Source organism: Gorilla gorilla, chromosome 9 (assembly GCF_029281585.2).
Source record: "Gorilla gorilla gorilla isolate KB3781 chromosome 9, NHGRI_mGorGor1-v2.1_pri, whole genome shotgun sequence".
In the NCBI taxonomy this organism is placed as follows: domain Eukaryota; kingdom Metazoa; phylum Chordata; class Mammalia; order Primates; family Hominidae; genus Gorilla; species Gorilla gorilla.
Genome location: NC_073233.2, coordinates 115234778 through 115248505, shown reverse-complemented (window position 1 = coordinate 115248505; position 13728 = coordinate 115234778). Strand labels below are relative to the sequence as shown.

The window sequence follows — 13728 nt, the reverse complement described above, 5'->3', positions numbered from 1 at the left end:
AAGAAAATAAAATTTGTGTTTTTGTATTTTGAAAGCATCAATCTGTCCATAGTTCATGTTGGGAGAGATATGGAGAAGGTACCTGGAGATGTGGTTAAAAAAAAAAAAAAGTTTCACGTTCTATATAGTGTATATGTGAATTACAATTTAAACCTCTCTGTGATTCAGTTTCCTCATCTATTAGTTGAAAATGCTAATGGTCCCCACCACATAGGAGTATAAAACATGAACAAGTCATATAGAATTGTATATAGTAAATATTCAGTAAACTTTAGCTGTGGTGATGATGATAGATTGACTCTAGAAGATCAAACAAATATTAATCATGTTTTTTCTTTTCTTTTAAATGTATTAGTTTTATCATAGAACTTACAGATACAGATTTAGGATACCACAGTACAGTAAAATCTTAATCACTACCTTCTACTCTCTATTACTGTTATTTTGGTTTTTCAGTTTATGGGAAAAACAGATGGAGACTATTACACCCTGGATGACATGTTTGTCTCCAAAGCAGCTGAGAGAGAACGTCTTGGTGAAGAGGAAGAGAGCCAACGGAAAAAAGCTGTTGCTGAGCATCGGAGTCTTGCTGCACAAATGGAAAAATGTCTGTATTGTTTTGATAGCTCTCAATTTCCCAAGCATCTTATTGTTGCAATAGGTGTTAAGGTAAGAAGTATTTATTATCCTTTGCTTACATTCTCATAGAACTTTTTTTGTTTCTTCATAGAATAACTTGAAGAAGTTTATTATTTTGTCTGTTTTACTTGTTTATTGGGTCTTTCACCTAATAATTTTTAAGCTCCGTGAAGACAGAGATAACTTTTGCTCTCCATTGTATACAAAGCATCTAGCCCTGGTTGTAGTACATAATAGTAATTCATTTCAATAAATACTTATTGATTTAATTCTTACATTGAGTAAATAATTTTTGTATACCTAATATCTGCCATACCCTAATTAGTCACTGGGGAAAAGTTGAGAATCAGACTTTTAGACCTTATGCCTAGTGAAATAAGGCAGTAAATAAAGTAATAATTGCCCTGATTTGAAAGAATTAATTGTCATAAAGCAAGTAAAGTGAGGAAATGGGAGAAAGTGATGGGGGTATTTTTTTCACAAGGTAGTCTGGAAGGCTTCTCTGAGGAACTTTAGTAAAGATGCATAAAATGGGAAGGACAAATAACCTGAAGATAGGAATGAATAATGTTTCAGGAAGGACCGTCAGTGAAAAGCCCTGAGGAGGAAATGAACTTAGCATTGGTGGAGCAGAAAGAAGGCAGGAGTGGAGTCAGTGAGAAAAGTAGAAGAAGTTGAATGAATGAATGAATGCTAGTTTCAGGAACGAATAGTTTGGGAAACATACATATACATATTTATGTTGTTTATTGTATACATACACATACCCCTAGTCTTTAATATCTTTAGGTTGTTGAAGTGGTTACATCAGTGTCCATTCTGGCTTCTTTTGATTTATTTTCTTATCTTCTTTTTCTTCTCTTTTCCTTTATACTTAACAAAAAGATAAATGTCAAAATCCCATTCAAAATTAAATAATTTTTAAAAATCCATCTTAACTAATTACTTATATTTATTTTTCTAAGTTCCTTTCCCAACTTTCATGTAAACAACATGGTTATAACTTAAATAAGAGTTATGTTCATTCTTTAATATTTTTGCCTGATTCTAGTCATCTATTTTTAATTTGATTTAGAAAAAGAAACAAAAAACTGCTTGGTAATTCATTCATTTACCAGGTATTTACTGAGTATCTAGTGTTTGTCAGCCTCTAGTACTAGGTACTAGAAATATAAATATGCCTAAAACCTCCTCAAGTTACTTACAGCTTTATGGGGAGCAGGCAAACATAACCAGATCAGTTTTAATGCAGTGATATAAATGCAAGAGTGTTGTGGGAACACGAAAGAGGAATATTTAAGTTACCGTGGAGTTATCAAGGAAGGCTTTCTGGAAGAAGTATGTCTTGTGCTACATTTTAATGGTGGAATAGGATACATTTCAGTATTTAGGAAATACAGGACAATACAAGCAAAGACACTGAGGTTTACAACCACATGGTTCATTCTGGGAACTATAAGCTGTCTTAAGTGGGTACTACCCTTACTGGATCTCAGACCTCAGGAGTGTAAAGACTTTATACATCAGACCTGAGAATTATCTAGTCTTCCATTTATACCTTTAGATGGGGGAAGAGGAGATATACTAGCATTCATACATAAACAAACTACACCAAAATTCAGTGGCTTAAGACAGCATTTAAATCATTCTGTTTTATATGATCTGTTATCTTCCAGTAGGCCAGCATAGGCTTCTTCACATGGGAGCTAGGCTTGTTCCAACAGAATTAGCAGAAGTACACAAGGCCTCTTGAGGCATAGTCTTGGAACTGACCATCATCATTTCTATCATATTCTGTGGCCCTTATGAGTCATAAGGCCAGTTTGCACTCCATCTCTTGATGGGAGGAGCTACAGAGTAACATTGTGAAGGGTTTCAGTATATGGAGTAGTAAATAACTGGGTGCATTTATGCAATCTACGATAGAAGACTTTCAGGATTTTTGCTTACACTCTCTTAAAATGCTATAATAGAGTTATCTTTCTCTGAAATGTTCTGTTCATTTCATGACTACAGTTTTTAGACCACTAGCAAATTTACATTTTAACCCAAATATCTCCTAGAATTCTAGGTTCATGTATCCAACCTACTTTTCCACTTGGATATCTAGTAAACATCTGAAACTTAGGTGAAGGTCTAATACCCGTCTCCACCTTTACCTTTAGCTAACACTAACCCTCCCATAGTCTTCCTCTTTTTAGTAAATGTCACTTTCATCCACCAGTTGCTTGCATTAGACCTTGGAGTAATATTGAGTCCTTTACTTTCCCTCACTCCTTACTGTCCGTTTCTAAATTCTGTTGGCTATATTTCAGAATATATTCCTGTTCTGACCACGTTTCATAATCTTTATTTCTACCACCCTGGTTCAAGTCATCATCATTTATTACTGGACTTCTGTAATAGTTTCCTAATGGGTCTTTCTGCCTCTTTCCTTTGCCCTTTCTTTATACAGTAGAAAGTGATCTTTTTGACTTTAAGTCAACATTAGTCAGATCTGGCTTTCAGACCAAAGCTGGAATCCTTATTGTCACCTATGAGGCCTACAGGCCCAGTTCTTCCTGTCACCTCACTGTCTGTCAGCCTTCCTCTCACCATTTCAGCTTAGCCACACTGGCTGTGTGACAAGCTGGAGAACACACTTGGTATGCATCCTCCTCACATGCTTTTCCTTTTGCCTGGGAGTTTCTTCCTGTGTCTACCCTTCCTTCCTTCACATATCTTCTCAAATGTTACCCTAGAAGGTAACTTTAAAGGGAGGCTTCCTAACTTCTCCCTAGACACTATCTATACCTTTTTCTGCTTTATTTTTTTAGTATGCCTTATCACCATCTGACATATTGTGCATTTTACTTTACATTTACATTGTTTATTTGTATTTCTTCTTTGATGTCTTAGTTCGGGCTACTATAAAAAATACCATAGACTGGATGGCTTATCAGCAACAGAAATTTATTGAAGCTAGTTCTGGAGGCTGGGAAGTCCAAGATCGGTGCTAGAGGATTCAGTGTGAGGTCCCACATCCTGGTTCACAGACAGTCATCTTATTGGTGTGTCGTTACATGGTGGAAGTGGCAAGAACATTCCCTGGGGCCTCTTTTATAAGACAATTAATCCCATTCATGAGGGCTCTGTCCTCATGATCTAATCACCTCCCAAAGTCCCATACCTCCAAATATTATCATCTTGGGTGTTAAGATTTAATGTGTATATTTTGGAGGCACACAGACATTCAATCTGTAGCACCTCATAAGCTCCTTATGGGTAGGGATTTGTGTCCCTGCACATTGTTGATTCCCTAGCATGTAGAACACTGCCCAGCATGTAATCGGCCGTCAGTAATTATTGATCAGCCAATCAGTAGCTCTGCTTTCTCTGTCAAATAAAAGAAAGTATTGCTTTTTTGTGTGTTCTAATTTATTTAGGTATTACTTTATGAATTTTCTTTTCTCTTTTATGTATCTATTTGGAAAAACTGATTTTGATACCAATTTTAGGTGATTTTTATGTTTATAATGCTTTTAAAAATGAATTTTATTACAACTTATTTGACCTGTCATTGACACTTGGACCTGGCTCTTTATCTCAGTGATTATGTAGAAAATTCAGTGATTTCTTTAAATATTTCATTTTCTAAATCTTGTAAGTTGTCTATAGACATACCCATGACCCTTAATCTTTATTTCTTTTTTTCATGAACATGTTTGTGATTTTACTGTAATTTTAGGTGGATATCCATGTCCACTCCTACTTTGTTGTTTGTCAGCAAAGTTTTAAACATTTGAGTTATTCTATTAAATAAATAATGTCTGCCATGCAAAATATTTCTAGCTAAAACCCAGAAAAATATAACAGAAATAAGAATAAGATCAAGCCCTTTGTAATGCTTTTGTTCTCTGTATATATACCAATCAACCTTTTTTTTTTTTAAGACAGTTTGTATATAATGGAAAATTAGCACCAGTTTTTAGGTAATACATGTATGTAAAATACACAGTGGTAAAGCCATTCCGAGGTCATTTCCTCTTCCTCTTAGCTGAGTTAATTCTCTTTTCTCAGCTAATCAGAGAAGGAAGGCCTGATAAACAGGCATCAGTTAGACTACCGTTACCAGGCCATGTGTCTTTTTGTTTTTGTGAAAATTGTGTTGTTTCAAGAGTTGTCAAAGTATCTAGCTCCTTCAGATTAAGGATATTGTGTCATTCATTCTGCTCTTCTTTGCCTAATCTTAATTGTTGTCTGATGTAAAATAGTGAAAATTGAGATCTGTGCTCTAAATTTTCAGTTTATTAAAAGCCATCCTGATGCCTTTAAAAATACTAAATATCTTTTAAAATATTAACATTTACAAAAGCAATTCTTAAGTATTCTTCATTAAATATTCATCTTTTTTTCTACTAGGGGCTCATCTGTTACAACTGAGAATAAATAGCATTAACATATAAATATATAACATATAAATAGCAATAACATTTCACCTTTTGTATTTCTCTCTTATAGGTTTATTTATGTTTACCCAACGTACGGTCTCTTACTGAGGGGCACTGCCTGATAGTCCCTTTGCAGCACCATAGAGCAGCTACTTTATTGGATGAAGACATCTGGGAGGAGATCCAGGTCAGCATGATAAATGTTCATTATCATTTTAAAACTCATGAGCAATTTTTGTAAATTATTGTGATAAATTCCAATAGGTTTTATACCTTCATTTAATGATTTTAGTTTCTAAACTTAAACACATGTGTTTTCATAGTTGTATATATCTGTGGATCATGATGTTTCCATCATTTTATTTCCCTTGTGTACTCCAGATTTTGAGACCTTTTATCTACGAAATAAACTGTGACAAAGTAATAATTATTTTTACTTAAAAAAATCAGTCTAAGATTTCAACACTTCTTCTGTAGAATGAAAGAATCATTCTTACCACAGTAAGCCAATAAATTGCAGCTAAAAGGAAAGACATTTTCAGATAATGAAAAGAAATTTGAGGAGTCAGAGGTTTTATATTTAGCGGTTGCCGTATTTTCCTGTGATAGAATTGGTCTTCTCTGCTGCTGTGTTTTTGTGGTGATTTTGTTACTAGTTTTAATTTCTGCTCTTTTTCCTTCATAATCTGGCCCAGCTTTTGGATTCAGGGATTTGTTTTTGTGGCTAATGCTTTAAGAGAGTGAAAGGCACAACATGGGTGAAATTGTTGCTGAGTTATTTCAAGACCTAATAATGACCAGGAAAGAAAGGAAGAAAACTCTTTATTTTTTTAATGCCAGACAACTGAATAAGGGCTACAGGGAGCCTTAATTAGAAAATGTGAAAATTGTAAGTTAGCGCTGCACAAGAGACGACTAGTCTTTGCAGCATGCTGATAAGTATGTCAAAAGAAGAGATGTTTTGATGGCATTTAATGAAATTTAGTGTTGTATACCTTGTAATTTTAAAGTTTTTGCTGTCAAAGTTTAAAGGGTAGATTGTTTTATTGCATCTGCAACCAAGCAAAAGTAAGAATATAAGTCTTTTTGATGTGAAAGTTTGGGTTTTCCTAGTAGTGGATGCCAGTGCCAGTAGGTAATTTAAAGTGGAAAGTATGGAAATTCAGTTCTTAGAATTATTTTAGAACATTTCCAGGAAGCCTTTTAAAAATTTATACATATAAAACCGATTTAATTTAGAGCAAAATGCAGTGCCAAAAATATTTTAAGTAATTATAGGAATACAATGTGTATATGTTTTATATTTCTATAAGAAATCAAGCTGCTTAATGAAAACAGTTTAAGTGGATGAAGATTTTTATTCAATTTAACAGATATTGAGTACACAAATATAATATTTTAGGTGCTGTAAGAAATGAAGAGATCAAGTAATTCATTAATTCTGCCAAAATATGTGGTGTATTTCTAGTATAGTTTACATTATAGTTTAGCAGATTTTGGAAGCCAAGTGTATTATGGAAAACTGCGAAAGAGAGGAAAAGCCAAATTGTTTTATGCAAATAATGGTGTTGTAGCTCCTTTTGTGTGAGAAAGGAAAATAATTGTTAGAAGTTATCAATTATTGTAGGCTAGTGAACTAATGAAATATTTGAATCCTAGCTTGAAGAAGTACAGTTTGCTGTTGCTGTTGTTGTTGTTGTTATTTTACTTTCAAATATGTACAACTCAAATTAATTCTACCCTAGTATCTTTGATTATTCACCTCTTTTATTGGATATATTAAAAAAAGATTTGACTTAGCACAAATTGTTGTTGCCAAATGTTGCAATGCAGGAGCCACTTCTTTCAAGTGGTTTTAAAAATCACCAGTATCTAGTAATAGTTAAATGTAATTTTAGACTTCCTATTTAATAGAAAATGCAAAGATGTTTTAGCATAGCATACTTGAGTAATCACAGATTTCAAATAAGATCCAAATTGCTGGTTTTGTTTAATATATAGTGAAACTTGGTTCCCTCTAAATTTATTGTTATCATTTTTACAAATTTTCTTGAACATATGCTGTAGGCAAACACTGTAAGCCCATTTAAAAAATATCCCAAGTTGGTAGGTGGGGAAAAAGGAGGGTCACTGATGCTTACATACAGTGAACTTCAATGTGGAGTGATATGTGGGGCCATTTCATTAGGAAATAGCCAATGTTAGTACCTTTAGGTCTTTTTCTTGGGGCTAGCCAGACCTTCAAAAAGACTCTTTCAACCTCCTGTCATCTAAGCCCACTTGCCAGTGTTCTGGGAGCTGAATGGGGGAAGAAGGCTGGAGGTGGCAGTGTTGAACATGTACGGACATTAAGTAACCTTTCTGATAACACCCCTGTTTTCAGACTGTAAACTCTCAACTGTGTCTGGTTTTCTAGCCCAGCTACCTTGTTTTACCTTTTCCAGAGGAGAATCCTGTAGTGTTCTGATGATGAGGAGGGGATCTGTCATGTTGATTGCTTTTTTAATAGGCTTTCCTCTAAGTCATCTGTTTTTAGCCACACCTTCACCTCCACTTCCATAAGTACTTGGTGCTGCCAACTCCTGAGCCTTTTGAAGGTTCTGCAGTGTAGCATGGGTTTCCTCTTTGCTATCCCTGCTAACCTTCTTTCTCCTCCCCAAGGTATGAGCCAACTTTCTAGCATTTAAGTCAGATCTTATGGAGTGATCTGATTTGTCATTGTGTTTTCTCTCATTTCCTTTGTTCAAGTAGCTTCTGCCTTTTAAACAATTGTTTAAATTCATTTTTGAGGTGTTACTCTGTGGAGAGAGTAGAGATAAATGTGTTCTGTTCTGTTGCATAACATTTACCTTGGGATAACTTGATAACTTTATATTTAAACATGTTATATTTTAAAAACGACTACATCATAGCATTAATATTCCAAAATCAGTCCTATATAGCGTTAATAGTTTTAAGGAGTACTTTAATTTTAATGTCAAAATTATGTATTCATATGTACTTGATTTTTTCATACTGTGGTGATACAAAAGGACCTGCAACATTGTGCAGTATAGTTTCCTTAAACTGATTATAGGAAATTGTAGTCTGGATGCATTGACTAAATGAGGAATGGGCAATTAGATGAATAATGATAGGTTAGAAATGTGGAAAGTAGTGGTTACCCAAAGAATGAAGTGTTTTCTTACTAGGAATATGGGAATTTCATGTCATCTCCATAACATGGGAACTCTGCATCTCTCTTAAATATAAAACAGTTTTGATTTATCTTATGATATGGAACTACAAAAACTTTCCCCATTGTTTAGTTGTTACATAACTTTTTAAAAAATGAATATTTTTATATAGCGTATTTGTTATTGAGTATGGAGAACATCATGCTTGATGTTGATCAAACTCAAATTATTCCATTAAACTCATATTTGTAAATTAAAATATTCTATATATGTGTGTGTATAGAGAGAGAGAAAGAGAGGAGAAGTACTTAAATGTGTGTGTATCCTCCTTGGAGCTATTAGTATGAGGTTTATATATTTTATAATACAGAACCATTCTTGCAACACTAATTTAGTATTTTTTCAGTTTTTGTTTATAATTCATGACATTTTGAGTCTGCCTTCTTCACTATTCTCCAGATAAAATCTAGAACAGTCATCCAATAATTAAGCCAGAAAGGGAGTATGAACAAACATGAAGTAAGGATGTTTGTGAGGTAATTTTCGGATTATTTAAACTTTTATTATTGTTATTGCTGTTGCTTTTTATGTACATCTTTTCTTCTTTGAAAAAGTTTGGGTTACAAATACATAGTTCCACTCTGTTAACGATTTTCTTTTTTCTAGTATATAAGGTTATCTTCTCACTCTAGGACTAGATATTGAAGTAAGTAACAATAAAGTTTTCTTAATAAATAAGAGTTTATAAGCATAGTAACAAGTAACAAAATAGAGACAATCTGAAAAGCTGTCATAATAGCAAATTTGTATATTTTCCTATTTCATTCTGTTTTTTAGTTTTTTTTGTGCAAGTAACACTAGGCATGTGAAGGTAATGATGAGTGGAAACCATGTGGGGAGGAGGCACGAGCCATGCCTCCTCCTTCCAGTCAGGATAGTATCAGTGGAAGCCTAATGGGAACCTAGAACTCCCATCTGCTACCCAGCAGTAATGAGTAGCCTCTCCCATTTTTGAGTGTCAACAGAGGCCAAGTTGGGAACCTGAACTTCTATCCCCATATGGCAGTAATGAGGTAGTATCTCCCTTTCTTCTGATGGAGCAGTATTAGGAAAAGCCATATAAAACAGAAAATTTAAATAAGATCCAGTCTCTCAATTCTCAAAATATCCAGATTTCAATTGAAAATAACTTATAAAGACAATCTCAACTAGGTTGAAAAAGGTAATCAATAGATACCAACACCAAGATAACAGAGATGTTCTAATTATCTGACAAAGATTTTAAAGCAGCCCCCGTAAAAATGCTTCAACAAGCAATTAGGAAAATACAACAAGTGCTATAAGGAAAGTACAATTTGAATGACAGCGCATTTCTCACTAGAAACCATGGAGACCAGAAGGAAGTAGCACATTTCTCAAGTGCTGAAAGAAAATAACTGTCAAGCAAGAATTCTGTTTCTAGTGAAAATATCCTTCAGGAATATGGGAGAAAATCAAGACATTATTAGGTAATGGAAAACAAAGAGAATTTGTCATCAGCAGAGCTATCCTAGAAGAATAGTTAAAGGAAGTTCTTTAAACAGAAAGGAAATGATAAAAGAAAAAATCCTGGAAAATCAGGAAGGAGGAAAGAAGTTTTGACTAAAGAAGAGGAGAAGCCAGTATAAGACAGAAGCAGAGACTGAAATGATGCAGCCACTAGCCAAGAAATGCTGGCAGCCCCAGAAACTTTTTTTGAGATTAAGTCTTACTCTGTTACCCAGGCTGGAGTGCAGTGGCATGATTTTGGCTCACTGCAACCTCTACCTCCTGGGTTCAAGCGATTCTTGTGCCTCAGCTTCCTGAGTAGCTGGCACTACAGGCATGCACCACCACACCCAGCTAATTTTTGTATTTTTAGTAAACAGGGTTTCACCATGTTGGCCAGGCTGGTCTTGAACTCCTGGCCTCAGGTGATATGCCTACCTCAGCCTCCGAAAGTGCTGGGATTACAAGCGTGAGCCACCGCACCTGGTGTCTGATGTGTTTCCAAATGTATGTGGAGAAAGTATTTAAGACAATTATATTCTAACTGAGGGAGAGTAAATGGACATAAAGGGAAGTGAGGGGTCTATATTGTATTTGCATTGGTAAAATGGCCCCAGTAGACTGTGATTAAATATATATGTATGTATATGTAATGCCTTAAAGCAACTCTTAGAAACACTTTAAAAACTATACAAATTGACAGAGTGAAAAATACTAAATAAATCAAAATGGAATTCTAAAAATGTTCAAATAACCATCGGAAGGCAAGAGAAGGGAACCAGAAAAACAATAGAAAGAACAAACAGAAAACAAAAAAAATAAAAATAGAATATCTCTACTATATCAATAAACAGTATATCAGTTAAAAGATAGTTTGGTAGAGGAGATTTCATAACTATATGCTGTCTGCAAGAACTCTTCAAATGTAATAATACCACAAGTAGAATAATATAAAAGGTTGGAAAAATATATATTATGCAGCCATTAATGAAAAGAAAGCATTTATGCCAGATAAAGTAGACGTTAGAGCAGAGGAAATTACCAAAGAAGAGAGGGACATTACATAATGATGAAAGGGTCAATCCACCGAGAAGACATAGCAGTCCTAAATGTGTGTACACCAACACTGAGGCACAAAATCTGTAAAACAGAAACTGAATGAACTGAAAGGAGAAATAGACAAATTCATAATTATGGTTAGAGACTTCAGCACCTCATTTTAACAACTGGTGGAACAACCAGACTGAAAGTCATCAAGGATATAAAAGAACTTAAAAACACCATTGCACTAGTCTCCTATTGTTGCTGTAACAAATTGCCACAGAGATGGTGCCTTAAAACTGTAGAAGTGTATTTTCTTATGGTTCTGGAGGTCAGATTCCAAGTGAGTCTTATGGGGCTAAAATCAAGGTATCTACTGGACTGGTTCCTTCTGGAGACTCTGGAAGAGAACCTATTCCTTACCTCTTCTAGTTTCTAGGGGCTGCCAGCATTTCTTGGCTTGTGGCTACATCATTTCAGTCTCTGCTTCTGTCATCATATTGCCTTCTCCTCTTCTTTAGTCACAACTTGCTCTGCCTCCGTCTTATAAGGAAACTTTTAATTACATTTAAGATATACCCAGGCAATCCAGGATAATCTTCCTGTATCAAGATTCTTAGTTATATCTGAAAAGTCTCTTATGCCATATATGGTAATGTTGTTAGGTTCTTGGGAATAGGACCTGGATATCTTGGGGGCCATTAGTCAGCCTACTATAACCATCAGTCAGCAGGATTTAATCGATATTTGTATAACACTCCACTTAACAATATTAGAAAGCATTTTTTTTCAGAGCATAGACTCTATCTTGCCACAAAACTAACCTCAACAAATTTAAAACAATTGAAATCATACAGAGTGCATTCTCTGACCACAGTGGAATCAAACTAGAAATTAATAACAGAAAGATAATCGAAAAATTCCCAAATACTTGGAAATTAAATAATACACGTCAATAGTTTATTATTGAACAACTTTAAAAAGAAGTTTCAGGAGAAATTTAAGAAATAATAATCTAATTGAATTACAATGAAATTACAACATGTTCAATTAAGTAATACACTTCAATAGTGTATTATTCAACAACTTTAAAAAGAAGTTTCAGGAGAAATTTAAGAAATAATAATCTAATTGAATTACAACGAAATTACAACATGTTAAATTAAATAATACACTTCAATAGTGTATTATTCAACAACTTTAAAAAAAGTTTCAGGAGAAATTTAAGAAATAATAATCTAATTGAATTACAATGAAATCACAACATGTTAAGATTTATGAGGCACAGCTAAGGGAGTGCCGAGAGAGAAATTTATAGCACTAAATACTTATAGAAAAGAGGAAAAACCTTCACCTCAAGAACCTAGAAAAAGAAGAGCAAAGTACATCCAAAGCAAGCAAAAGGACAGAAATAATAAAGATAAGAGCAGAAATCAATGAAATTGAAAGCAGAAAAATCATAGAGAAAATCAATGAAACAAAAGGGGTTTTTAAAAAGATAAATTAATAAACTTCCAGCAAGACCAACAAAGGAAAAAAAAATGAGAAAAAACAACTTACCAATATCAGAAATAAAACAGTATTAGTACAGATTTTGCAGTCATCAAAAAGATAATAAGGGAATAATATGAACAACTCTGGATGTAATGGACCAGTTCCTTGAAATGCAAACTGTTACAACACACTCAATATGAGATAGACAATTTGAACAATCTTTTAACTAATAAGGAAGTAGACTTCATAATGTAAAACTTCTAAAAAATTAAATCTCCAAACCCAGATGGTTTCATTGGAGAATTTTATGAAACTTTTAAAGAATTGACACCAATTTTATATAATCTCTTGAGGAAAGAACACTTTCCAGTTCATTCATATTGGGAGTTTGTATTATCCTGAGACCATAAGTTAGTGTTATCCTCATACCACAAGACGGTTAAATAAAATAACTACAACTCAATATACTTTGTGAATAGAAATGTAAAAATTATTAACAAAATATTAGCAAATAGAGTTTGGCAATATATAAAAACAATAACACACTATGTCCAAGTGGGGCTTATACCAAGTATGCAAGACTGGTTCAATATTAGAAAATAAATCATTATAATCCACCATGTTCATATAAATCAATGAAGAAAAAGCATTTGATGAAATTCCTACTCATTTATGATAAAAACTCTCAGAATCAAAGATTAAAGACTGCCTGAAGGAAGCTTATCTAAAGTTTATTCTCTCCATAAGGCACATCACATCACAGTGTTGTGCTAAGGAACACCACATGGCACTTCAGTAATGTGCTTAGGGTCCAGTTTGAACAGAGAAATCAAAAACAAAAAGCACAAATATGTGGAAATGTGGCACTAAATAGACCCTGAAAAGCACACTTGTTTACATTGAGAACTGAAACAGGGCAGACCATTGCTTTGTTCAACTTTGGTTGGGAAGGTGTATGTCGGATGACTCAGCTTTTTCACCACTCTGCAGTTGTCTGTAAAAGATCTCAAAAATGCCATGAGAATTGATTTGGAAGACAAATTTGTAAATATGGAATCCACAAATACTGAGGATGGACGAAGGTACAAATCTAACAAAATGTGTCCATATTTTATATGCTAAAAACTACAAAACACTGATAAGAGAAATTTCAAAAATAAAATAAATGTAGATATACCATGTTTATGGATTAGGAGAGTCAACATAGTAAAGATGACAGTCTTCCTCAAATTAATATACTAGTTTAACACAATTTTTATCAAAATCCCAGCAAGATTTTTTTGTAGGTATAGATAGAATTATTCTAAACTTTATATGGAAAGGCAAAGGAACCAAAATAGTGAGAATAATTTTGAACAAGAAGAATACAGTTGCAAGAATCAGCCTTACCTGATTACTGGAGATGTATAATAAGCAAGATT

The 13728-nt window shown here is 33.9% G+C and overlaps 1 protein-coding gene across 3 annotated transcripts in view; it reads left to right on the top strand.

The window, feature by feature from the left end:
• Positions 1–13728, top strand: part of CWF19L2 (CWF19 like cell cycle control factor 2) — a 125526-nt gene that overhangs the window by 97609 nt on the left and 14189 nt on the right. For 2 of the 3 annotated variants that reach the window (XM_004052071.4, XM_019037689.3), the window contains exons 13-14: positions 457–669; positions 5140–5256. In XM_004052071.4, the coding sequence (XP_004052119.4) occupies positions 457–669; positions 5140–5256 (330 nt within the window). Of the gene's footprint in view, positions 1–456; positions 670–5139; positions 5257–8704; positions 8782–13728 lie in introns of all 3 variants that reach the window. The other variant, XR_010129192.1, reaches the window with a different exon arrangement.